This window comes from Rattus norvegicus, chromosome 1, assembly GCF_036323735.1.
Source record: "Rattus norvegicus strain BN/NHsdMcwi chromosome 1, GRCr8, whole genome shotgun sequence".
Lineage (NCBI taxonomy): Eukaryota > Metazoa > Chordata > Mammalia > Rodentia > Muridae > Rattus > Rattus norvegicus.
Window position 1 is genome coordinate 24,813,046 of NC_086019.1, and position 27,652 is coordinate 24,840,697.

The 27,652-nt window shown below is 44.0% G+C and overlaps 1 protein-coding gene across 2 annotated transcripts in view; it reads right to left on the minus strand.

Moving 5' to 3' along the window:
- Positions 1 to 27,652, minus strand: part of Sgk1 (serum/glucocorticoid regulated kinase 1) — a 117,496-nt gene that overhangs the window by 13,655 nt on the left and 76,189 nt on the right. For both annotated transcript variants that reach the window (XM_006227723.2, XM_039109489.2), the window contains exon 3: positions 16,956 to 17,031. In XM_006227723.2, coding sequence (XP_006227785.1) covers positions 16,956 to 17,031 — 76 coding nt within the window. The remainder of the gene's footprint in view (positions 1 to 16,955; positions 17,032 to 27,652) is intronic.

Sequence of the window (27,652 nt, forward strand, 5' to 3'; positions counted from 1 at the left end):
TTTTGAAACCTTAAAGCCCACCCCAAGTGTTGCACACCTCCAAGAAGGCCACTTTCTAATCCTTCCTAAACACTTCTACTAACTGGGGACCAAGCATCGCGAAGCCTGTTTTCTTTCTAGTCGCATGCAGCCTTCTGAAGAATCTTGCCCCACCCTGCCTGCTGAGTACTTTCCTTGTAACAAGTGTTCTCTCACTTCGCCATCTGCTGCAGGATATGGGAACCTTGAGAAGGCTGATAGATTCCACAAGCTTAAGCACATTGCTGTAGGTCTTCAGGTGTGGAATGTGTAATACTGGAGCTCTGCAGAAGCAGGGTATGAAAGGAAACTTAAGTCTACATCCAGAATGTCTGTCTTAGTCAGGGTTCTCTAAAGTCACAGAATTTATGGGGAGTCTTTATATAGTAAGAGAATTGGTTAGTGACTTACAATCTAGTCCAACTTCCAACAAGGATCAGCAGCAGCTGAGAATGGAAGTCCAAGGACCTATCGGTGGCTCCGTCCCATGAGGCAGGCAGGTAAAAAGACTCTTCCTTCTTCCAGTGTCCTTGTGTAAGTCTCTAGCAGAAGGCGTGTCCCAGATTATAGGTGTGTACCACCACGCCTGGGTCTGGGATTAGCTTTGTCCCAGGTGACCTTGAACTCAGAGGTCTCTTTGCCTTAAACTCCTGGGATTAGTAGCCACTTTGCCTCAAGATCTCCATACCAAGATCCAGATCAGAAACTTGTTATCTGCCCAACCTCAAGATCAGGATCAAAAGTGAGCCTTCCAATTTGGGATTATAGTTCATTCTAGATATAGTCAAGTTGACAAAACTAACTAGTCTAACAAGTCAGCTAAGACAAAATGTGCTCTTATGTGCGATGGGAGTGACAAAATAGAATCAGCTTGCCGGTAAAGTTGACTCCTGGGACTGCGACTCTGGGAAATGGCACCACATTGGGGATTCAACTGGCTGGCATTCTATCAGCATAGACTTAGGATAGACAGTAGTGACCAAAGTGAGGGGCTTTGCTGAGTAGAAACTTCTGTTAACTCACTGTATCTCTTGGTGGTTTTAGTAAGGATTGACCACATAGGCTCATGTATTTGAATACTCGGTCCCCTGTTGGTAGAACTGTTTGGGAAGGGTTACGAGGTCATGTTGGCCAGCTGGGTAGTGGCGATGTACTCAATAAAAACTCAGCTACTGTTCCAGTACCATGCCTGCCTGTCTGCCGCTATGATGGTTGCTAATAGACTCACCCTCTTAAACTTATTTATTTTGAGACCCTGTAGTCCTAGGTGGCCTTGAACTTCTGATCCTACTACCTCCATGTTCTCCAAGTGCTGGGACTATGGGTACATACCATCAACCCATGTAAGGTTTAAAGGCTGAGACCACCCTCTGGCTAGCATTCATATGGGACATGAAAATGTCCTATCCTTTGTAAACTCAGAGAAGCTCAGCCCACACACCTCTTACCCACATATCCATGTCACCCCTTTTCCCAACCATGTTCCTTCCAAGTCTCTGACCATTCACTGAACTGGTATAGTAGACACATCCCAAGCATGATAGACAGGAACACTTGTGGCCATATTGCTTGCAATCTATGTGCATCCAGATTCACTTTCTAAAGTTCTGCCCACTGAGATGTCTCTTCGCTACTGTCTCCAGGATATAGTGTTCTGGGAAATATATCCATTTGCAATTATAATGCATGTATGTCATAGCATGTTATCCACTATACACATAGGCTTTTTTATCACAGAGATGAGAAAATGCAGTATGGCTCTGGTTTCATGCTAAGCAATTAAAAGCCTTAGATGTTATATCCTGAGACTTGAACATCTCCATTCTTCTGCATTCGGTAGACTTTAGAGTACTTTCATAACTTTTCCTGCCAGGTTTGATATGGGTCTCTGAATGTTGTAATCCCACTCGGTGGCAAATAATTTAACATTCTTTTCAAGTCTATGCAAGACGAGCACTGCACCAATTTATCAAGCAAAAGTTAAAATAAAAGAATTATTTTGGGGCTAGAGAGATGGCTCAGCAGTTAGGAGCACTGGCTGCTCTTCCAGAGGTCCTGAGTTCAAATCCCAGCAACCACATGGTGGCTCACAACCATCTGTAATGGAATCCAATGCCCTCTTCTGGTGTGTCTGAAGACAGTGACAGTGTACTTATATAAATAAAAATAAATCTTTAAAAAAAAAGAAGACAGGCTTCCGTGCAGTACAGGCTAGCCCAGAATTCCCCATGTAGCTGAGGTTGCCTCAAGCTCATCCTTCTGCCTGTGCCATTCGATCGCTAAGATTATAAGCACACAACCTCACACCTGGCCTTGTGTTTATCACGACGAGAAATAACTGAAGGGCAGAAACGGACACGACAAATGGTTTCTACATAACTCCTACCTGACGCTCTTCTATCTCCTGCCCCCATCTCTTAAATTTTTTGCATTTTTAGAGATTACAGGTTTCTAAAAGTTTAAAATGGACATTATATGGTCCTCTGGACTATTATTCCTTTCCATCTCTTTTAAAAATAACATTATAGTTGGACAGTGATGATGCATTTAATTCCAGCACTCAGAAAGCAGAGACTGGTGGATCTCTGTTTGAAACCAGCCTAGTATACAAACCTTGTCTCAAAATTAAAAAACAAAAACAAAAAAACAACAACAACCAAAATTTAAATAATAAAAACATCTCACAGCGGAAGCTGCAGTGGTTCACAGCATGTAAAATAGCATGCCTTTTCTTGCAAATACTCATTGCAAATTCAAGGTTCAAGGCCTCTGGCTTAAGACTTATGTAGGACTCCTCTTGGATGTCCTGGTGTTGCCTGTATCATGAAGATCCCATAGCTTTCTTTGGCTCTGCAGGACCAGCCCCTTCATGGGCTCCAGCAGCTCATGCACAGGATAGATGTTAGGAGTGGGCCAACTCACCCATGTGGGCCCTGGACTTGGGCCTGGGTAGTAGCTGAGGTGGTCAGCATACCAGCTCTCCCTCACCCAAGCCCTCTGCTTTACCCAGGTGAGGAACAGGGGCAGTTCTTCCTAGTGCCACAGCCACCAGAAAGGCAGCTGAGTTGGCCACTATAGAATTAGGCATATGTCCTCATAGGCTGTTGTTAATTATAATCCTAGTCATTTGTAAAGGTCTTGTCCAAGTTTTCTCATTTTTAAGATTTATTTTTAGTGTGTGGGTGTTTTGCCTGTGAACCGTGGACAGCTTGGTGCCCAAGGAAGGCAGGTGTCAAATCTCCTGGAACTGGAGTTACAGATGGTTATGTGGGTGCTAGGACCCAAACCCACATCCTCTGGAAGTACTCTTAGCCACTGAGCCACCCCTCTAGACACATCTCGTCTGATTTTCCATTATAATAGTTAGCATTTGTTGAATGGCTTTAGTAAGTGCCAGACATTAAACGCTAGGGTTTTAGACTGGGGACAAGCAGCAGAGTTCCTATTTAACATATCAAAGTAGACCTCCACTTCTCTGGGCATCCCTCAGTTCCTACCGGTTCTAAGGTGTGGCTGGCACACCCCACCCTCTTCCCTGAACTTTCCAACCCAGGGGCTGGGCCTCTTCTTCCCCAGAGGCTCTTCCCTTTACGATCCAGACATTTTGCTGACTCCACCCATCTGTATCTATATCTCTCTATCTTCGCATGCAGATTGGCAATTTCCCTGTCCACATTCCTTAGAAGCAGTGAATCCTCAAGAGCTACCCCCAAATAAATTTGCCCCTTTTTACTTTTAGTTTTCAGTTTTCTTTAAGTTGGCTTATTCTTCAGTGGAGAAAACCTATACAGTAGAGAAAACACAACATTCTTTATGCAATTCTAACCCAAATGCCATGATTGAAAAACTCTTCATTGTTAACTACCCCATAGAATTGGGTCTACCTTACCTTAAACATACAAGATGCACTAGCATACACTGGGAAATCATGAGAGCAGTCTACAGCCTAGATTTATTGGCAAGATTACTTTTCTCCGTTTGAATTCTTTTCCCCAAACACCTGTGTGCACATTCTCGCTAATGTCACAGCTTTGACATCATTGAAGCAGTAAAGGGAGTGGGCAGGGTTTCCAGGAAATCCAATATTCCAGTTCTGGCCTGCATTGGGATTCATCATCAGGCTGAGTAAAGTATTCGCTCAACTCTCCTTGCAGTTAACAGCCATTTTGATAACCAGAAGGGATGATGGGAAACTTGGGTGAGAGTAGGCAGATGAACAGTTTGAGAAGTCAACTTATGTCATTTAATGCCCACGAGGACAGTACAGCCTAGTCACTGCCACACAATTCTCCTCTAACAAAACTCTAATCATCAGAAGCGGCTGCTTGCCTTGCATTTCTGAAAGCAGAAGTAAAGTTAGAAAGCCATGTGGCTCATGGATGCTCATTCCATGAGCCCCTGGCCACCCTGTGACTGCCTTCTCCTAGGTCTCCTTGTATTCTCTATTTCCTGTCAGTCTACACCATAATAACCAGAGTTTAAATCAGGACCATTTTGGGTTTTTTTTTGTATGAACTCTCTACCCTAAAATCTAATTCTATTCTCATTTCTAATTTTCTCCATTTACACACCCCCAACTCCCAATGATCCTTTTCTCTCCACCCATTCTGTTAAGAAGCTAAGTCCACAGCTGGGCGTGGTGGTACATACCTTTAATTCCAGCACTTGGAAGCCAGAGGCGGGTGGATCTCAGAGTTCAAGGCTACCCTGGTTTATGGAGTGAGCTCCAGGACTGCCAGACCTAGAGACCCTGTAAACAAACAAACTAAAAAAAGAAGCCCTGTCCTCACCCTGCCCTTCAGTGAACCATTTTCGTTCCTGTGATAGATATTAGGATGGATGGGTGTGTGTGTGTGTGAGTGTGAGTGTGTGATATATATATATATATATATATATATGTATGTATATGTATGTATATGTATGTATATATATGTATATATGTATATATATATGTTATTGGTTACTTTTACTATGTACAGTTTTAAAGTTACAAAGTAGTTTTTAAATACCCAAAGTATATTTTGTCACATGCCCTGTTACATGCTTGCAATCCCAACACTTTGGAGATGAGAGCAGAAGGAACAAGAGTTCATAGCTCTCCACAGCTACAAAGTAAATTTTAAGCCAGGCTAGAATACATATCTTGTCTCAAAACCTGTATTTTATGTAACAAAACATAGTCCTGTCATTAAGAACTAAAAAAAAAAAAAAAAAAAAAGAAAACCCAAAAAAACATTTTCTTCATCAAACCTTTTCTTATATTGCCTTATATATTTATGTTTGTGATCTGTATGTGTACCTATGTTGGTAAAAATATATTCATATATATGTGGTGCACATGTTTTGTATTAAGACACTTCTTACTCAAATGTTCCTTTTGCCCAAGATAGCTGTCCTTTGAGACAGGGTTCCTCGGTGCAGTCCCAACTGTCTGAAACTTGCTCTGTAGATAAGGCTGGCCTTGAATTGTCTCTGCCTTCTAAATGCTGGGATTAAAGGTGTGCACCATTACCATTATCACCACCACTACCACCACCAACCTCCAGCACCACGCAGCAGTCTCTTTTCCAAAGCTTGTCATTTTGCTCTGAGACCTGGTTCCACTATATGGCACAAGTGGCCTTGAACTTATGACTTTCTTCTCCTTCCCCTCCCAAATTCACAGGCTTGCCCACCATTCCTGGTCCTGAGTCTCCTTTGATTCTGAAGCCTGGCATAAATTTAGAATCCTTTGCTTGACCTGGAGTAGGTGAATCTCTTGAGTTTTGAGACCAACCAGGTCAAGAGAACGAGCGTTCAAGGACAGCCATGGCTACACAGAGAAACCATATCTTGGGTGAGGAAAAAAAAAAAGAAAGGAATCCTTTGCTTGAGTAAATCCAAATTTAACTTGTTGAAAGCTTCCCTCTCAACAATTTGTATTAGGCATTATAAAATGTCCTTTGTAAGAATAAGGAAAGCTACCAGAGGCTTAATTATTTCAGCAAATTAACCAAATGCACTAGACCTTAAAAATTAGACCGTCGGCTGGCTTCAGTCATTATTCGGTGCGGGTTGACCTTTAACTAACTGTGGTGGAGCTGAGGGTGTCCTTGAGCTTCTGACCGATTGTCTCTACCTCCCAAGTGTTGGCTTACGTGGTACTGGGAATGGAGCCCCGGGCTTTGTGGATGCAGGAGACAGTCACCAACAACTGAACTACATCCCTACACACTGGAACACTTTAACCTTAGCTACAACTCATCACATCTTGATGCAGATTGATATAGGATAATAAAATGAGGGAAACTTGTTGAAATGTGAGAGGTAACTTTACTAAATCATGACTTGCCTTCAATCTATTTATCTCACACTTCTAAAATGACATGTATTATTCAGGTTTCTCCGGAACAGCAGTTTTCAACCCCTTTGGGAGTCACATATCAGATACCCTGCATATCAGATATTTACATTATGGTTCATAACAGTTATAAAGTAGCAACAAAAATAATTTTATGGTGGTCCCTCAACATAACACGAGGGTCACAGCATTAGGAATGTCGAGAGCCACTGCTCTGGAGTAACAGAACTTTTAGAAAGAATCTATAGATATACAAAGGAGATTAACAGACTTACAGGCTGCAGTCCAGATAATACAATGGCCAGCTGTGAATGGAAAGTCCAAAAATCCAGGGGTTGCTTACCCATGAGGCTGAATGTCTGGATAAAAGATGTGTCTTCTTGGGGTTGGGGATTTAGCTCAGTGGTAGAGCGCTTGCCTAGGAAGCGCAAGGCCCTGGGTTCGGTCCCCAGCTCCGAAAAAAAGAAAAAGGAAGAGAGAGAAAAAAAAAGATGTGTCTTCTTGCTTCAAGATATGGATTAAAAGTAGATATTCCTACTTCAAATCTAGCAAGAATTTCCGGATATAATTTTAGCAGTAAGGAAAACTATGAAAACTGTGTGCTTGTCTTCCTGGCCCACCAGAGGAAGAGGCAGAGGCAGAGGAAGAGGCGGAGATAAAGGCAGAGACAGGAAGAGCTTCGCAAGTTCAAGGTCAGCCTGGTCTACACAATGACTTTCAGGCCAGGCAAATACATGGCCAGCTATATAGCCAGTTTCAAACAGACTGGTAGACAGACAGAAAAAAAGTCTGAAAAAAATCAAAGCTCTTAGGTATGAAACGAATTATTTGAATAAAATTGGTGCAAGAAGATAGCCTTGATTTATAATTGTTCAACTTACAAGTTTTAGAAAACAATTCAATGGTATTGTTTACATATTACTTGTTTTGTTCGATTGTGTGTGTGTGTGTGTGTGTGTGTGTGTATGTGTGTATGCTCATGGACACTGTGTGTGTGTATGCTCATGGACACGTCACACTGTAAATGGGGAGCTCAGAGAACAACTTGAGGAACTTGATTTTCTCCTTCCACCACCTGGGCTGGGACTCTGGTTGCTGGCAGATACCTTTTACCCACGGAGTCATCTGTGAGCACAGGTCATGGTTGGAGTATTTTGATGTGATTGTGCTAGATTGATATGTCTTCAATAGAAATTACATTTTCTAAAAAAAAAAAAAAAAAAAAAAAAAAGTAATCTTTTCCTGGCCAGTGATGTAGAGACAGATGATTGCTCCTCGTGATAGCTTACTTTTACTGTAGGTTAACGTAAATGTTCTGAACACCGGTAGAGCAGGTAAACCAAGTTATAATGTTTGGTGGGGTGTGTGTGCCAAATGCTTCCCGATGGGATACTTCAGCTTGTGTTTATTGGGATAAATCTCTGTTGTAAGTAGAACAGTACCTGCGCTGTGTGAAAACATCTTTAGTGGATTTTTGGGAACCAGAGAAAACACCATTTGTAGAACACCGTGAGTTTAATCCCCCCGAGTCAAACAGAAGAAATAACGAGTAATTTTAGATAAAGGGAAGAGGAAGATAAATTTCTGCGCCCCACAGAGGCAGAACAGACCTTGCTCCATTTGTAATGCCACAGAAGGCCGAGCCCTTAATTGACTCAATCTGAGAGAACGTGGGGGGCTCCTCCGTGACAAGCTAAATTGGTTCTGTAGTCACAGCAGCGGGGTAGTCATGAGGCTGGGATCTGACAGACTTTAGTGCCAAACGACTCAAACGCTACCTAAGCTTGACTCTCAGCACCTTCCAGCACAGGCCTCTGAGTGGACATTCGCTGTACCCTGGGATGGGTAACCCGTCCTCGGTCTAGAACTGCGCACGCGGAAACAGCAAAGTTCTTTCCCGAATTCCAAGTCCTGGTTTTAAAATTCCACCCCTTTGGTTTGGTTGCTTCCCGGCTGTTTTTGAGATAAGATTTCACACAGCACAGGCTGGCCTCAAGTCCACTGTACAGGTTAATGCACGAATTCAATGCACGAACTGCTCACGCTCTAGTATTAACGGTCCGGTTCTCGCTGGTGGAAGAAATGAAATCACCCAGCGGGTAGATCGTGGCAGGAAGCCACCGAGGCGGAAGTCCGGATTCCATGGCAGAGTCAGGAGGTTTTATTCTCAAGTTCACCACATGAACCACAGCAGGCGAGGCAGAACTCGCTGCTTCCTGCTACTCCGGGCACCGGGTAGCTACTGCACTGAAAGAGACATGCTTCAGGATACGGAGAGCGCTTGTGGCCAGCAGTTTCTAAATGTACAGTGTTATCTGAACATGCTAGCTCAGGCCTGTAATGCCAGTGCTCAGAAGACTGAGGCTGGAGACTGCCATGACTTTGGGTCAGTCTGAGACCTTGGAGTACAATATGACCTTATCTTAAGGGGTTGGGGATTTAGCTCAGTGGTAGAGCGCTTGCCTAGCAACCGCAAGGCCCTGGGTTCAGTCCCGGGGGCGGGGGGACCTTATCTTAAACACACACACATGCGGGGGGGGGGGGGGACCTTATCTTAAACACACACACATGCGCGCAAGCGCGCGCACGAACAAACATGGGAGTGATGGACGTCTATTTTGAAATGCCAGTATAGGAGGCAAACTGAGTGATGCATCACACTTCTGTCCTTCTGATAATTGTCTTCATAAAACCTTCAAAATGGAACACACTCCTCCACCTTAAGTTTTGGTGAGAGCTACTCGAATTCATTTGTCCAACACATGTTTAATTGTGCCTATGTCGTATGCAAAGGACTTTTAGGAGCTGAGCATGCTGGGAATTATTTTACGGGGTAATGGGAGATAGCTAAGGACTTGGTGGTTCTAACGGAAGATGTCCATTTTTCCCTTCCCCCTCTTTTCATGATGATGCTTTGTTGTACTTGCAAAGGGAAAACTGAGTTTGCCAGGAGCCTTTCGTTTGTTGGCATAAAAAAAAAAGCCCTTCTGTGGTGTGACTCACTAAGTTAATAGATCAAGACTATCAGCGGCTATTGTCATATTGAGGTCGTCTGTGGTCAAATTTCAACTCCTACAAAGCAAAGTAGTCTGAATCAGAGTGGATAAGGGGACGGACTGCGAGGCTGAGGCGCCTGGCCTCTGTGACATGGTGTTGACAGGTGCCAGTGTGCCAAGCTCGTACAGGAAATCGTGCCTGCGGTGAGCCCCAGACTGTCATAGCTAGGCAAGCTTGTGAGTCGCTATTCCACGCTGCAACCCACCCCGCACTTTTCTCTAGATTTTTCCGTCCTTTCCACCCCATCCTCCGTGGTGTTCCCTGCACTGTGAAAGGCATATTAGAAACATCCCATTACGGCTGGGCATTCAACAGTCATTTACATGTGTACTTTGACCAGTGATGACTTTGCAGTCACCGCTGATCATTGCAGAATGGAACCTCGCTGACCAAAGCCGATAGCAGTGGCATTCTATGGGCACAAACACGGTTGTAGAGAAGGCAATTTGGTGAGCACGTCAGGTCCTCTTAGAACCTATAGAAGTTTCCTCCCTAGACCAAATGACCTCACAAGCTACAAGCTTTCGGCTAGGTTTACAATACCAGAAGTCAATTTCTTCTTATGGACCCCAACACCAAATCCAGTCAGAGAGTGGTTGTTACCCCCACGACAACCTTGACACATTGCACCAAGAGGCTCACCTTGAACCAGGGATCCACAGCTGAGTAAGACTTAATGAGAATTCTCCCCCAGCAGCCTGCATAGCACCTTCTGGAATTCTGAGGGCTGGCCAGCAAGGAGGAAAGTTCCAGTCCAGTTCCAGCTTGAACTTTCTCTGTCCTGTGACCAAGGCATGTGGTGCTTTCATCAATGGGGTATTACTATTTAGTTCCGGTCAGCAAATAGCAGCTTGGACGGTTGCCTGTGTCACTTTGGGCTCTGTAAGGTCCTCCTTAACTAACAACTTACAGAGGGGCAGCCACATCTGGCACTGAGAATTCCACACGTAACCTTTTACCCATCTATACAAAGTGACTCCATCCACTCTTTTTAGGAACTTTATTATTTGATTCGATACTAAGCCTATTTCTTCTTGTTTTTCTCACACATCGTTACTGTGGATCATGTCTCTCCTCTACATCACCCTGGCTCCCCTTCCCCATGTATCCCTTCCCATCTGGGTGTCCCCTCTTCCTACACACATGAACCATCGCACATATAAACACACACGCAAGCACACACAGACACACAAACTATACATCACTATACATATAAAAGACCTAAACTTGTCTCCTCAGGAAAAAAACATCTTCAGTTTTAATTATGGCTCTTAAATTTTCCCTTCAAAGTAATCTAGCTGTGCACAGACGTTCTTGCCTATAATCCTAGAGATTGGAAACCAAGGCAGGAGAATTGCTGGGAGTTTGAATCTAACCTGGATGGCTCTATCTCAAACCAGACAGTAAACAGTGAGCTCTCGAAACTAAATCTGAAGATTTTGATAAGGGTAAGGAAGGGTTAATAACATGATAGCAGTTAATAACATAAGAACTCATGATAGCAGACTTGAAGAAATCCAGGAAGAGCATCAGGGAGCCATTCTCTTACCTGGTTAGCAAGTGACTGGATAAAGAATGGTTCTCAAGACGGGCCTACAGTTTGATCACTGCTTATCCTCACCTGGCTTCTCATAGCCAGAGAGCTATCAGTGTGCCCATAATAGCACTGGGGAAAACACATTGTGAACGCGGAAGGAGACTCATTCTGTGTTGAAATTCCAATTTATTGTATATTCCAGCCCACCACAGGACCAGCAACTTAAATGTATACAGAAAAGCAAATGGCGGGTGCAAGTTTCAGTCTTAAGTGAGAGCAGAAAGGAGTTGGAACTTGTGTGGCCGGTTTGCTATTGTCTTGAGTGAATGCTGGGAGGGCGTGAGGGACCCTAGTCCCAGAGAAACGGGTGGACTTGAAAACAGGCCGATTCGATTCTTCCTGTACTCTTCTCCTCCCTCTCCTCTCTTTTTCCATCTTCTTCCCTTCCTTCTTCTTGAAATGATTTGGTCTTACCATGAGGTCAGGCTGCCCTCAGACTTGTAGTGGTTGATCCTCCTGCTAACTGGGATTACCTACATGAGACTAAACAATACGTTTCGCGTCTCTCCGGCAGCTGCATATGGCAAACAAGCACCCAGCCTTCCTCTCGCAAAGAACGCTGGGTGTGAAAATATTTCTACCAGACTTCAGGGTGAGCTGATTCTCAGAAATTGCTTATCCTTAATAAAATAATGTTTGGGGTGGGCGTGGTAACACACGCCTTTATTCCCAGCACTTGGGAGGTGGAGACAGGCGTATCTCTCGCTTGGCAGCAACTGTTCTACAGAGCAATTTCCAGGACAGCCAGGGCTGCACAGAGAAACCCTGTCTGGGTAACGAAGAAAGGAGAGACTATGAGGCCTATTTAGGCTTATCGTATTTGTGGTGGCTATTCTTGGTTGTCAACTTGACTACTACATCTGGAACGAAGTGCAATCCAGAAAGGAAGGGCACAGCAGTGAAATATTTTTTGCTTGGTTTCAAGTGGGTGGGTCCACTTCTTTTCTAGATCTCTGAGGTGGGAAGACACATAAACACCTTTCATCCAGACCTTGAGTGACACGGAAAGAGGAAGCTTTGGCTTGTTGCCTGTTTGCTCCTCCCTTTCAGGCAGGTCCATCCCTTCATTGGCATCAGCACCTACCACCTCTTTGGGATTCTGGTGTCTATTGAAGACCAGCTGAGACGTCCAGCCTCGTGGCCTAAGCAACTTCTGGATTCTTGGACTTCCCACTCTGTAGAGAACCCTGACTAATACTGCACTTAAATTGGGGGAAATCTAAAGATTACAAGTGAGTAGGTGATTAAATAAATAAATATCACTAGGGATGTGGCTCTGTGTAAGAACACTTGATTAGCATACACACAGCCCTAAAATCAGTCCTTAGCTGGAACGCGCACGCGCGCGTACACACACACACACACACACACACACACACACACACACACACACAGAGACAGACAGACAGAAAGACACAGAGACAGAGAGAGAGGGAAGAGAGAGAGAGAGAGAGAGAGAGAGAGAGAGAGAGAAGTTGAACTTTGCTGACTTCTCACCGGAAAGGACACAGTGCAGAAGACATGGCCTAACATCTTTAAACTGATGAAGAGAAGATTCCAGATACCCAGACAGATGTCTACAGGAACACCTTTCAGGAACAAAATGAGTTAGGTGTGGTTGACAACACCTGAAGTCCCAGCCCTTGGGAGGGGAAAACAGGAGGATTACTTATGAGTTCATGGCCATTCTGATCTTCATAGTGAGTTCAAAGTCACTAAGTGAGATCCTGTCCCAGACAGACACACAGACACACACAGACACACAGACACACACAGACACACACACACACACACACACACACACACACACACACACACACAACAGTGGTAAAGAAAAAGAAAGGTCAAGCATGGTGTCTCATACCTGTAACTCAGCATTCTGGAAGTTGTGCCTGGAAGATTTCGACCAGCTAGGAACTGGAATCTATCGGGAGTTTAAAGCCACATGGGCTACAGGATAACTTTTTCATTCTCTTTCTTTCCTTATAAACAAGCAAATAATTGACTGACCGAATGAATGAATGATTGAATGAATGAATAAATCATAAACTAAAAAATGAATAAATCACAATAGGAAGATATGTACCTAACAACAAAACTTTAAAATTTATGTGGCAAGGAGTTCGAGGAGAGAGCCCAGTTGGTGAGGCGCTTGTGTTGCAAGCCTGAGGGCTGTTTTCCACCTGCAGGACTTGCACAGAAGCCAAATGTGGTGCTGATGGCCTTGCAATCCCATGATAGGGAGTCAGAGACAGGTGGATAGATCCCTGAGCTTGCTGGTTTCTCAGCTGAGGCTTCTTGATGAATTCAAGGTCACAGGGAGATCTTTTCTCAAGAAAAATGTTGGATGCTGTCTGAGGAATGACACACAATTTGTCCTCTGACCTCCGAAAGTACCAACATACACATGCAAGTGGATATACATTCTCTCTCTCTCTCTCTCTCTCTCTCTCTCTCTCTCTCTCTCTCTCTCTAACACACACACACACACACACACACACACACACACACACAGAGTCTGTGTGACAAAAACTGACTAAATTGGACATTTGTAGGACAATTCTACTACCTTACCTGAAGATTTTAATGCTCCTGTTTCAGGAATTGCATGAATGACTGTGTCAGGGAGGAGTGACACTGTTATAACCTTCAAGTCACACAGAAATTTTCAAAGTGAGCAGACATGACAGAGTTCTGATTATATTCTCTCAATGTTTCATTTTGAGACAGAGCTTTACCCTCTAGACCCTAGGCTGGCCTTCAACTCGCAATCCTCCTGTCTCAGACTTGTTCTGCATTCAGTGTTCTTCCATTGTAATTCCTTTGCCTCCTCCATGCCTGTCCCAGACGATGTCCCCCTCTCCTTGCCCTGTCCCAGATGGTGTCCCCCTCTCCTTGCATTCTCTTCACACCACATCACGAATCCTTCACGCTAAGGCCGCCTTCCTCTTTGCCCTTTCACCATACACCATGTGAATCTTAACAGTATCAGCCAGCAGATGGCTTGTTTATTGCGGTGTTGTTTTGCTAACGGACTGAAAGGACAGCACAGATGTGTTTTCCCATCTTCCTTCGAAAGACACACATAATGGAAAAGGACGATAGATAAAATGATAGACAAACTTAGTCTTTCAAAGAAAAAAGAGTTTAACACACACACACACACACACACACACACACACACACACAAACACACACCCTCCACGCGTTCCTTGACTGTATTTTCAATTTAATTTAATTTTTTACTTAATCACTTTACAGCCTGCTCACTGACCCCTTCCTGGTCACTCCTTCCCCCAACCCCTATCCCCTTCTCCTCTGAGAGGGTGGGTATCCCCACACACAGGCACTTCAAGTCTCTGTGAGCCTAGGCTCTTCCTTTCCTACTGAGGCCAACAAGGCAGCCCAGCTAGTTTTTGGAGTAGCCCCAGTCCTTTTGTGAAGAAGAGATTAAAACACAGTTAGCCCCCACTGCTCCTCGCTGGAATGCTGTCTCCCCAGGCAGTGGATGGAGTACAGCAGCTGGCTCTGGGCTCTGCCCCTCTCCCAGCCTTCCGCTGTTCTGGCCTTGGACTTTGGATGCTATCAGATGTTCTAGCCTGTCACCCCCTTTCCAGCCTCCTAGGCTTGGACGGCCCCTCCTATTTCACGGGCCTGCTGCATACACTGAATTTAATTTTGTGAATACACTTCATAAACATGTGAGGCATAACATAAATATTAAGGATCAGCACCGGTTTCCTGTTTCATTAGACCCTACTTAATTAGAGAAAGTGAAAGCCATTCACACTCTCTTAGTTGTTTTAGCTTCTTTCTGCTTCAGCCCAGCTCCCCTTCATTCCTCTGTCTCCTTAGTGCTATTTGGCATTACGGCTCAAAGAAAAAAGTCTTCTCGCTTCTAGAACACACTTTGCCCTCTAACCAATTTTTTTTTAATCTTACACCTTGAACCTAGGCCTTCTACATGCTAGTTAAGCCCTCTACCACAGAACTTCAAACCCAGCCCAAATCCAAGGACTCTTGTTTTCCTTAGTTTCTATTTTATTTGTGGTGCTGGGGATCAAACCTAGGACCCTGTGCATGTTAGGTAAGTGAGTTCTGTTCCCCGCTGGTCTTGTATAAGTTGAAGCATAGGATCTCATCTCACAGAGCAGTACTTATCTCATCTCAAAGAGCAATAGCCCTCTCAAATCACAGAGCAGTGCTCCTCTCAACTCAGAGCAGTGCTCCTCTCATCTCACAGAGCAGTGCTCCTCTCATCTCACAGAGCAGTGCTCCTCTCATCTCACAGAGCAGTGTTCCTCTCATCTCACAGAGCAGTGCTCCTCTCATCTCACAGAGCAGTGCTCCTCTCATCTCACAGAGCACTGTTCCTCTCGTCTCACAGAGCAGTGTTCCTCTCATCTCACAGAGCAGTGCTCCTCTCATCCTCACAGAGCAGTGCTCCTCTCATCCTCACAGAGCAGTGTTCCTCCCATCTCACAGAGCAGTGCTCCTCTCATCTCACAAAGCAGTGCTCCCCTCATCTCACAGAGCAGTGCTCCTCTCATCTCACAGAGTAGTGTTCCTCTCGTCTCACAGAGCAGTGCTCCTCTCATCTCACAGAGCAGTGCTCCTCTCATCTCACAGAGCAGTGTTCCTCTCATCCTCACAGAGCAGTGCTCCCCTCATCTCATAGAGCAGTGATCCTCCCACCTCATAAAGCAGTGCTCCTCTCATCTCATAGAGCAGTGCTCCTCCCATCTCACAGAGCAGTGTTCCTCCCATCTCACAGAGCAGTGCTCCTCCCACCTCACAGAAGTGCTCCCCTCATCTCATAGAGCAATGCTCCCCTCATCTCACAGAGCAGTGCTCCTCCCACCTCACAGAGAAGTGCTCCTCTCATCTCACAGAGCAGTGCTCCTCCCATCTCACAGAGCAGTGCTCCTCCCATCTCACAGAGCAGTGCTCCTCTCATCTCACAGAGCAGTGCTCCTCTCATCTCACAGAGCAGTGCTCCCCTCATCTCACAGAGCAGTGCTCCTCTCATCTCACAGAGCAGTGCTCCTCTCATCCTCACAGAGCAGTGCTCCTCTCATCTCACAGAGCAGTGCTCCCCTCATCTCACAGAGCAGTGCTCCTCTCATCTCACAGAGCAGTGCTCCCCTCATCTCACAGAGCAGTGCTCCCCTCATCTCACAGAGCAGTGCTCCCCTCATCTCACAGAGCAGTGCTCCCCTCATCTCACAGAGCAGTGCTCCCCTCATCTCACAGAGCAGTGCTCCCCTCATCTCACAGAGCAGTGCTCCTCCCACCTCACAGAGCAGTACTCCCCTCATCTCACAGAGCAGTGCTCCTCCCACCTCACAGAGCAGTGCTCCCCTCATCTCATAGAGAAGTGCTCCCCTCATCTCATAGAGCAGTGCTCCTCCCACCTCACAGAGCAGTGCTCCTCTCATCTCACACAGTAGTCCTCTCCTTGCTTGGATAGCTTCAGATCATTGACAGCACAGTCATTGTCTGCTCTCCTCTAAGGACTTATGGTTTATTTTAGGCTTTTAAGTTCTTTGACTACCTTTTCGTTTCTATATAGCCCAGGTTGGCCTTAAACTCTTGGGCTTGATCCTCTTGACTCAATCTGCTGAGTACCGAGATTACCAACATGAACACGTCCACTAAAACATTTGAGCTAATGCCCTTGCCTATGTTATTCCACTGACCTTCCCAACCACTCCAGGAAATATGGCTACTCCAGCTCCCCAGCACTGGAATATAGTTTGCCATCCACAACGCTATATAGATGGGGAAGATCACGAGGTAGAGAAATATGATAAAGGAATGTTTATAGGAATAAAGTTAACAGTGCACTGTAATTATTTGTTAGGCTTAGGCACAAGCATGCAAGCAAACAGTACAGTGTGTACCCTGCACGTCGGAGGACCTGAGTACACGATCTAATAATACCTGGGTCATCACTGGTCCAAAAGGTTCTTGGGTCCGGCTTCGTCAGGATGTTGGCATGATTACATGGTTCTTTCACCTTGAAAACATAAAGGGAAAAGAACGGTTGGGAAAATTGAGTCATCACGACACTGCTTCCAGGCCTATTGTTCTAGGGTGGACGTTCCAGACCTAAAGCTTCTACAAACAGCTGTTTGTCCTAAACGGGTGTTTAGGACTCTGCTGGCTGTACCTCTGAAGTCCCATACGTGGGGAACCCTTTAAGCCTTCACACTCTGGGACTGGCGCTCATCCCACGATAGGGTAGCTGTCAGGCTGATAGCTAGATAAGTAATTGGCAGATAATTTTCCCTCTCTCCTCTGTCAGTATTAGGTACAATGCACAGACCACACAACTGCTGCAGAGGGTCACAATGTCGACATAAAAGCTGTTTCAGATCTGTCTGTAACAGAAACTGTAATTTTAGTAAATAATGCCTGTGAAAATGTATACTAATGAAGAGAACTTCAAAAGAAATTCTTCTAGCCAGGCATGGTGGCACACGCTTTTAATCGAAGCATTTAGGAGGCAGAAGTAGGAGGATCTCTGTGAGTCTGAGGGTAACTTGGTCTACAAAGTGAATTACGGGTTAGCTAGGAGCACTCAGTGAGACACTGTCTTTAACAATAATAATTAGTAAACAAAAATAAAGTAAAAGAATTCTTCTTTTGTAATTTGTAAAGGCTAATCCCAGACATCAACTTGATGACTCTAGAATCACCTGGGAGATGAGCTTTGGAACATGCCTGTGGGAGAATATCTCCATTAGGTTCATTGAAGTTGGAAGACCCCACCCCCACCCCACTGTGGGCAGCACCATTCCCCTGGCTGCCAGGAATCTGGACTTCTAAAGCTGAGAGAGTGAGTTGAACACAGGAGTTCTTTGTCTCTGCTTCTCAACTGGACACAATGTGACCAGCTGCCTCAGGCTCCTTCTGCTGTTGCTTTCCTACCTTGATGGAGAATACTCTCAAATTTGAACCTTTTCTCTACCACTTTTCTTGTAGTAACAAAAAAGAAACTAAGTCATAATTACAGTAGAATCTTTATATTCTTAAGTAATTTATATGGGCATATGTAATACTTGCTGTTTAATTTGGAGACTCTAGTACAGATTTAATTTATAATCCTAATTTTTTTCAAATTCTCTTTTGTTGAGACAGAAACTCACTGTACAGCTCAGACTTGCCTCACCCTTACAGTTATCCTCCTGCCTCTGTACTAGATCACTTGTAGAATTTTCCAAGGAGCTGCAGGGATGCTTGGGAAGCAACGTCATCCTCTCACGATGTATAGATTTCGAATGTGTCTTTACTTAATAGAACATATCTTACAGATAAAATGGACTTAATATATTTTGTAGAAATATCTTTGACAGAATATTCTGAGATCTGGATCTTTAAACCTTTGGTCATTGGTTCGAGTTCACAATTATTTGCTTTGTCTGTTTTATCAGACAGAGTCTTGCTCAGGCTGACCTTGAACTCCTGACTCCACCTCTTTAACGTGCTGGAATTACAGGTGCATATCACCCACCCTGGAGTCAGCTCCCCTCCTTGGGCTTACACAGCATTTTGTACTTCTTTTCATTTATGTAGCAAACCCCTCACGTTTTTGAAAATTGTCCTTGTGTCTCATGGTAGCCTAACCTTTCCAGGTTGATAGGTCCTCGTCCCTTTAGTCAGTAAGTCTCTTTACTGAGGTCACTGACTTAAAAGACATCCTTTCTGCAATATGAACTAAGGGTTGATCTTGAAGGGCAGCTTCCTGGTAAAACCACCTACATCCATAAGCAATTAAAACGTCCTGACAGACATAGGTACTTAACAAGAGTAAAGAGAAGTCTATGGTTTTGCCACTTTTTACCTTTTAATCACAAAAAGTTCTCACTCCTTAAAAACTCTACCAATATGGATAATTTCCATACACAAACTGTCTTTCTAGGTTAACAGCTGTAACTACCTTGTGCCCCCCCACCCCCCGCCTTGTGACCTTTACACACAAGCATGCTATTCTTGGAGAGCTCGTTTGCTTATGAATGTTTCCACATTACTATTTGGTTTCAAAATGTCTTTTATGTGGGATAGCATTTCCTGTTCACGCCAAAGACATCAGAATCCCCGTTCTCTGTGGTTGTAGCAGGTGAGTATGAATCCCCATACAGGGCTGTTTAAGTATGAATCCATGGGCCACTATACCCAGGATTAATTAGCCATGCTCTGTAGCTGTAGATACTCCATAGAAGTAAGAAAATTCATTATTGTGGATCCTGCCATGTCTTCATGGGACTCCTGTCTCTGAAGTCAGGTCAAAACCAAAGCAATACCAAGTGCCTGAAACTTTACTCCTCTAAGGAGCAATTTGGTTCCTTTAGATAAATATTTAAGATTTCTTTAATGAGATTTCCACTCTAAGGGTAGCAAAGAGAGAAATGTAACTATTGTATGGAACTCTTAAATGTGCTACTGTGTAACATTTCAGACCTACTCCAAGGTATTCATCGTCTAAACCTGTGTTTACAGAGGTATCAACACGGAGCTAGTCTATCTCATCTTGGCTGCCACTTATTTATCTAGTCAGTTACTTAGTTTTTATAGTTCAGGATGCCCGTGAATGAATATAACAGTGATAATCAATTGAGAGCTAGAGTCTAAGTCTTTTACTATTATTATGTATTAATTATCATTGCTATTATTATCTGTCCAGCCTAGCATTTATTTTGTTTTCAGGGCTGAGGATCATACCACGTTCTGACTCTAAGCTACAGATCAGTCCCTAGAATTCAAGTCTTGACTACATAGTTCAAGCTATCACCTGAGAACTGACTTTAATATATATATATATATATATATATATATATATATATATATATATATATATACTGTACCTGTCTTCAGACACACCAGAAGAGAGCATTGGATTCCATTACAGATTGTTGTAAGCCACCATGTGGTTTCTGGGAATTGAACTCAAGATCTCTGGATGAGCAGTCAGTAGCCATCTCTCCAACCCCTGACTTTAGTTTCCTTTTTTTCTTTTTCTTTTTCTTTTTTTCAGAGCTGGGGACCAAACCCAGGGCCTTGCGCTTGCTAGGCAAGCGCTCTACCACTGAGCTAAATCCCCAACCCCCTGACTTTAGTTTCTTAAGACTCAAGAATAAATTCAAATGAATTCAGTGGTTCAGTAACCCATCTCTTCGGTTAATGAGTGGAACATGAGAACAATACTTGGAGCCACAGCACAAGTGTGGACAGAGGGACAATCCTCTCTTTCGTGAATTTATTCCCTATGCTGTTAACCAAAGCACAAGTAAGGTTGGACAGGCAGGGTTAGTCAGTGGGGTGATAGCTTTTGTTGTTGTTGTTGTTGTTTGATTCTCTATAAAAGCCTATTTTTCCTTACATACTTGTTTTCAATAGTAACACAGCAATCAATGATTACATATCTGCATTTCTAAGTTGTAGTCATAGCAGAAACCAGGAGTCAGCTTGTCAAGATGCCTACAATGGGTGCTTGGTGCCAAGCCAAACTATACCTTCACTTCACCTACTTAAATTTCCTGTGTGGTCCTGCAGGCATTTGCCTTTCCAACCGAGAGTTGACAGGGGGCCAAGATATCTGGACCAGACTTCTGTGTATTCTATCCCACAGCACTCGATCAAATTCTTAAGTAAAGTTTCCTTGCAGCATGGTGTTTGCAGTCTGTGTCCAACTCACCGAGACAGCGATCAATGCGTGTTTATCGACCAAATCATTGATTTGGTGGGACTCAAAGTGCATTAAAGTCCCTGAAGTTGATGCTATCAGAGAATCTCAGTATCTGTGCTAGAAAGAACGTCACGACTTAGTTGGGTCTTCTCAATCAATAATAGATGGAGAAGGACTGTAAGGAAAGAAATGACTTAGCATTGGAAACGCTGGTAGTTAGGTGGGGGGGTGTGGTAAAAAATAAAAATACATACAACTGGAATGTGGGCTTTGAGATTATAAGGACTGGGTTAAAGTTAAAATTAAGACCGTCTTACACTTAAGCACACACACACACACACACACACACACACACACACACACACACACACACACCATGGACTGGAACTTAATCCCAACCTTAATCTCCTCACTGGAAAGGATGGCCAAATTAAGAGGCAGGATAACGGGAAGGATCAAGTTGTAGGTTTCAGTGGTTGGCAGGGTTACTATGACCCATGCTCAGACCGTCAGACATGTCTACAGGTTAGTGATGACCAGGGGGCTGGAAGATGTGAGGAAGTAGAAACTGCTGATGGAAGAACTTTGCTGTCCAAAGCTCATGTCTACAATTCATTTTGGCCCTCACAAGGCAGAGGCGGGAGGATTGGCATGAGAGTTTGAGGCCATCCTGGGTATAAAGTGAGTTCCAGGCTAGCATGAGCAGTAATGTGAGACACTTTTTAAAGGTAAAGATTAATCTTTGCTGTTTATTAAAATAAGCTCCACACAAACGAGGCAGTAAAAAGGCTTCTTTACTGGACTGCACCCACTGATTCCCACCCTGGACCTTCCTCCCGCAGGTATGCATACACTTGTCTCTACCTGTGAGCTCAAATGTCACCTTTCTGTCAGCCTTTGCTGCATGCGCTGTGGAGATGAAAGCTTCCTTTCTCTTTCCTGCCTATTTTTCATCCATGGTCTGATGATACACCGAAACATAGTTTTCTCCCTTGTTTTCTTTGTGTCATCTTATAAACACTGAGTACTTAAAAGGGGCACTTGATACACAGTAGACATCCAGAAGTGTTTGCTGAATGAATTAGAATCCCTAAGCTGTTAAGACGAGAATCAGAGCCAGGCACGGTGGCGTGACACCTGTAACCTTCGCACTTGGGAGGCTGAGGCAGGAGGATTACCGTGAGTTTGGAGCCACTTGAAGCTATAGTATATGATCTTGGCTTAAAACTCAAAATGAGGATGAATCAGTCAAGAACCTAGATCTCATCGAGCTTAAAGGACATGCCGACTATTCTGAGATATGGTTAGTACGTGTGTTTTTGTCTTTTTATGATACACTAAGCCTCCTAACTTTATGGGCAACGAGTGTCATGGGATGGGGTTAATTTGCAGTAGCAGAAGCCTCCATTCTTACTATCTTTCCCATAAAAGTCTGGCAGTGACAGTTGCCCATCCCCCAGGGGTCTCCCACAGAGCAATTCTCTTTTTGTTTTGTTTTCTTTCCCTTCATTTTCTTTGCAAAAACAAAACAAGACAAACAAACAAAAACTTTAGGCCCTTTCTACTATTAGGTATATCAACACATGTGGCCAGCGTATCTTCCAGAGTGTTTTCTATGACACGACATACTGAAAAAATAAAAACAAAGCCCTCAATACCTTGAAAATTCTTCTCACAAGTTCAAGTATAATTCAGGAAATTATTAGCAAAAGAAGCTGCCCCAAGATTCCTTTTGCCCCATCTAAGGCGCATTCCTTTCTAATTGACTCTATCCCGGCTTCACGGAGAATGGGCAACCTCGTCAGGGTTCCATCCCAAAGGGCTGGTGGGTTTAAAGTACTGAAATATTTCTAGGCACCAAGACTGGCATTGAACAACTTGTACCTGAAGGCGGGAACACACATTGAGGAGGGTGTGTCCACTGATATGGGCTACAAAGTAAGAATGGTGGCTCCTTTGAGTCACTGTTCGGCAAAGCATATGAGGAATGAAAGCGATAATGGGTGAAGCCAAAAACCAGTGTCCATTTCTCGGCCTATGAGAAGAGGAATGTTTTAAATACCTCCCATTGCAAACGACATTGCATTCCTTGATATCTTTCTCCATGAGTCTTTGTCCAGAAAGACAAAATAATAAAGGGAGGGGGAGGGAACTGTGTGGGTCTGACCCTGCAGGAGGAAGTTTTTGGCTTCCCTACAGGGGAGCTGTGTCCGATTCAAACCCAACATGGTTCTCGATTTGCTCCATGCTATAATTTATCATTTTTAGTTTTCTTTTAAGAAAGGAAAAGCCTGATACTCAAGCTTCCATTCACAGTTTAGCCATAGGGTCTGGCTTGCTAGATGTAAGTGTCAGCAAACGGGTGTTTTTTTTTTTTTTTTCTTCCCGTGATAAATGGAACTAAATATTTGCTGTTTTTCTCCTGTACTGGGCTAACTGTATAACACTTGATGGTCTGAAGATCTACAATATTTCTCATATGCATTGGCTTGATTAAAAAAAATGCTTTCTGCAAAACTGCCTTATAATCTGGCCATCCCACGAGTCCAGTATGTTGAGTTAATTTTTCAAAGTGTCTCCCAGATGGTCAGGCAGTGATCACAGAAGGCCTTAACTTTTTAAAAAAAGATTTCTTTTTTGTGTTCGATATAAAGCACATGCTAAAGGCAATGCCTGAATAGCGCAGAGTAAGCTTTTCTTCATAAGGAGACAAACCACAAATGCACCTCTCGCAGAGTTTGGATGTAAGCTTTTTCTAACTGGGTTGGCAGTTCGACAAGTTAGTTGTCTATCTGTACAAGGGTGTTTTATCCAAAGTCTCCTTGGTATTCAGTGGGTTGATCACTAAGCTCCTGAAGAAGTAAGTGGGAGAAGCTGCAAGAGAATGGGAAACGTCTATCAACACTTGGAGAGGAGGAACGTGTCATTGAGTACCTGATTTCAAGTTTAAGAATTGCAGGGAGTGAACCCCGTTAGACCGCTTCAGCCTTGCTTCTGAAACATTCAGGGGAACAATGCCAGGCCGCAAGCAGACCTGAAGGAATCTGCTCCCTTGCAGGTTATTTTCCAGGTGTCTTATTAAGTGTTCTGGCAGGAGATTAACTGCAGCTTTTATTCTGGCTTTTTGCCTGCATTTCTTTCTGGTTTATCTGGTAGAGGCCTCTAGAGAAGACCAACACACCATTCATGTCCTTTATTCTTATAAGAATTTGTGTTTCTCTCATTATTTTTGTTCAGGGCTGGCTTTAGAAGTCCCATCTTTGTTAAATATTGTAGCTTCAGACTCTGGGTCAAAGATAACTCAGCAATCCAGCTACTTGAGATCAAGAAGCTGCTGCTGAAAATGAGTGAAGCTCAAACTTGAGCTTCCGAGCCTCCTGTCTCCTATTTCTTGAGTGCTAGGATTACAGGATACAAGATGATGCTTGGAATATATGGTGGTGCCGACAGGATCCAGGGCTTTGTGAAGCCCTCTATCAACTGAGCGACCTTCCCAGCCCTCTAACATTTTTTATGACATATTCACAACGAGCCAGACACATTTATTCTCTCACGTTCTCTGCTTATCCTCAGAACAAATGCACCCAAAGATGTGTCCCATTTTGAGAGCAGAAGGAAGCAGGGTCAAGTTAACCTTTAAAACCTCACTGAGGACCCTAAGATAACAATGTTGATTAAGTTCTAGTGCTGTAAGCTTGAGGACCCAGGTTCGATCCCAGGAACCACAGAAGCCAGGTGTGGAGACACATTCTTATAATTCCAGGGCTAGGAAGGTAGAGACAGGGAGATAGCTCCCTGGAGCTCAACGGGCCAGCCAGCGTCATCTACTTGGTGAGCTCTAGTCCTACAAGTGTCATTGGGTTTCAGGGTATCCAGTGCCTCTAGCCTCTGTGGGCACTGTGCTCATGTACATACCCCAACACGCACATGCACATTCACGTGCATGTACCTTATCCAGAGAAGTGGTTTGAGCAAGATGGCGAGGAAACAGCTCTAAGCCCCACCCCTCCTAGGAAACAAAGAGATGGAGTAGAACCTGTGAGAACAAATCTGTTAAGTTTCTAGAAAACCAGTCAAAGGTTTATAGCCACCATGCAGACATACTCCGCCCCAAAGAAAGCATCCCAGACATGGCAGGAAGGCTTCAAAGTTTTCTAACCTGCTCTGTTACAGCAGGGCTCGCCCTGGTTTAATGACCCCCTCAGGAGTAAGCCCTCATTACCGCTTCCAGATCTGGGCTGTGTTTCCCAACCTGTCTGGAAACTATCTGGAGAATGAGCAAAGGCATGTGCTTCTGAGCAAGGCTAGAGAAGTGGAAGGCATTTCTAGAAAACCTTGAAAAATAATCATAGCTGCAAAACACTGTACCAAAAGGCAAGGGGGAAGACCATGCTGTCCTGTGCCTTACTCAAGTTTTCTTTTTCCTGCTGATACTGTCTCTATGATGACTCGATTATTATTAGATTATTAGTGCTGTCCGGCTTTACTTGAGGAAACCAAGTAACTCGGGAGAAGTAAATGCATTTTACCTTTCTTTGTTTTCTTTCCTCCTTCCCATTTTGTTCTTTTTTTTTTTTTTTTTTTTTTCTTTTTTTTCCGGAGCTGGGGACCGAACTCAGGGCCTTGCGCTTGCTAGGCAAGCGCTCTACCACTGAGCCAAATCCCCAACCCCTTGTTCTGTTTTTAAGACAGGGTTTCTCCCGCCTTTCTTATTCTCCTTTCTTTAAAATTTATTATTTTTGTTTTTATTGTTATTAATGTTGTTACTCTGTTGTAGTTTATGGGGGTTGAACAAACCTAGACTATCCGTCTATCACCACCACCACCACCACCACCACCACCACCACCACCACCACCACCATCATTATCATCATCATCACTATTACCATTTTCTGTTTTTAAATGAGGTCTCTTGCAGTCCAGACTGGCCTCTAGTACCCAATAGCCAAGGATAGCTTCAACCTCTTATTTTCCTGTCTTCACCTCCAAAGTGCTGGGATTACAAACACGTGCCACCACACCTGGCTGAAATGCACCATTGTTAGAATGATTGACTTTTTTCCTAGATGCTGTGAAATAGATTGTTCTAATGATCAGTTTCTTCTGGGGAAAATAATGATGCTAAAACAGATATTTTTTCCCCTCACAAAACTATGTTTAAAAAATAATTAAGGGCAAGTCTCCATTTCTAGGACATAGAAATAAAAACAGTGGGGGAGAGAAAGCAAGAACTAGGCACATCTTGAATAAAACAAAGCATTGTTCTGGCCTATTATTTGTCATCTAGATGTTGCCAGAGTGTAAGCTGTGCAGAAATGGCACCGTGAATTATTCAGTGTCTTAGTGGTAAGTCCCAGTATCTTAGCATCAAAGCATACAAACAGAGTACACGGGTCAATCAACCGGTACTTATTAAATGCACGAAGGAAAAGGTGGGCGTGGTTGCACCCACCTGTCAATCAGGAGCTTGAGGAAGGAGGATTGCAGATGCCTCAAGAGTGTGGAATAGCCTGGGCAAAGAGAGGCTTTGTTTCAAAAAGGCCAAAATAAGCCAATAAATGATGTTTATAATATAAGCATCTGTTTTATTTGTATGCATATCTTAATAGGAGCCTCTACTCAAGACCAGAAGTCTCCCCTGGATAAACAGGTAAGAGGATGCTTATGCTACCTTATTTTCAGTGCACCTTAAGGTCTCCCGAGAGTTCTAAGTGCTGTGTGTGGTGGGATGAAAACTTGAGTTCTTCGCTTGCTATTACTGCACATGTGGTGGGGGGGTGAGGTGGGGGGATGTGGGGTGGGGTTGGGGGCACAGAAGAGAGATAAAAAGGGATCCCTGGCAGAGCCTTGTCTCCCATCTGCTAAGCTCAGCGGTCACCTCACCTCGTTCTGCAAGCCTGCTTTACCTTACCCTCCCCGTTCACACCAGTAAGCTCCCAGCGATCCAGAGGTCAAGTTAAGTCACCAACTTGGAGCTTCTTCCCACTTAAATATCTGTGAAAGTCATTCTGTTGTGTGGCCTTCACTGTGCGGCTGCACGAAAGTCTCGGTTCCGTTTAGATGTCTCACAAATGCTTAGTTTTGTAAAGAAAACAGATGACTCTCTCTTCAGAACATTCATGGAAGCAATCCAATTTTACACTAAAATGATTGTTGTTTTATACTAAAGGAATAAAGGAAAATCATAAGCGATCTTCACTCCTCTCAGGTGATACGAACAGACAGGGGAGAGAGGATGCTCCCCGTGTCTGACTGACCACCACAGCAAGATTCCGGTGCCTTCTTTCAGGAAAATGTCCACATTTGTATATATACAAATACACACCAGCAATTTTTTCCACTTGGTTTCTATTAATGGGCATGTGTAGTGGCATGTGTGTATTGGGGCTTTGCTCTTTGTGGGGGACAGCAGGAACGAGGTCTCTGGGTCAGGAGTGGGAAATTAAAATGGAAAAAAAAAACTTCATTAGAATCTCTGGGGCCAGTGAGATGGCTCAGCGGGTTAAAGCACTTGTTGGTAAGCCTAAGGACCAGAGTTCAAGTCCCCCACATGGTAGAGAAAGAGAACGCCTGAAAAGTTTCCTCTGATTTCCACATACGCCCACTGTGGTGTACACACAATACATAAGTAAAAATGTAGTCTTAAAAAAAAATTTAGCTCAGTGGTAGAGCGCTTGCCTAGCAAGCGCAAGGCCCTGGGTTCGATCCCCAGCTCCGAAAAAAAGAAAAAAGAAAAAAAAAATCTTTGAACTGTTTATTCATGAGCTAGGCACTTCATTTTCCCATGCTTGGAAAACTTAGTTAACACTAATGAAATATCTCTATCGGGGGGGGGGGGGGGGGAGGAGAAGAGAAAGAGAAAAGAAAAAGAAAAGAAAAGAAGGGGTTGGGGATTTAGCTCAGCGGTAGAGCGCTTGCCTAGCGAGCGCAAGGCCCTGGGTTCGGTCCCCAG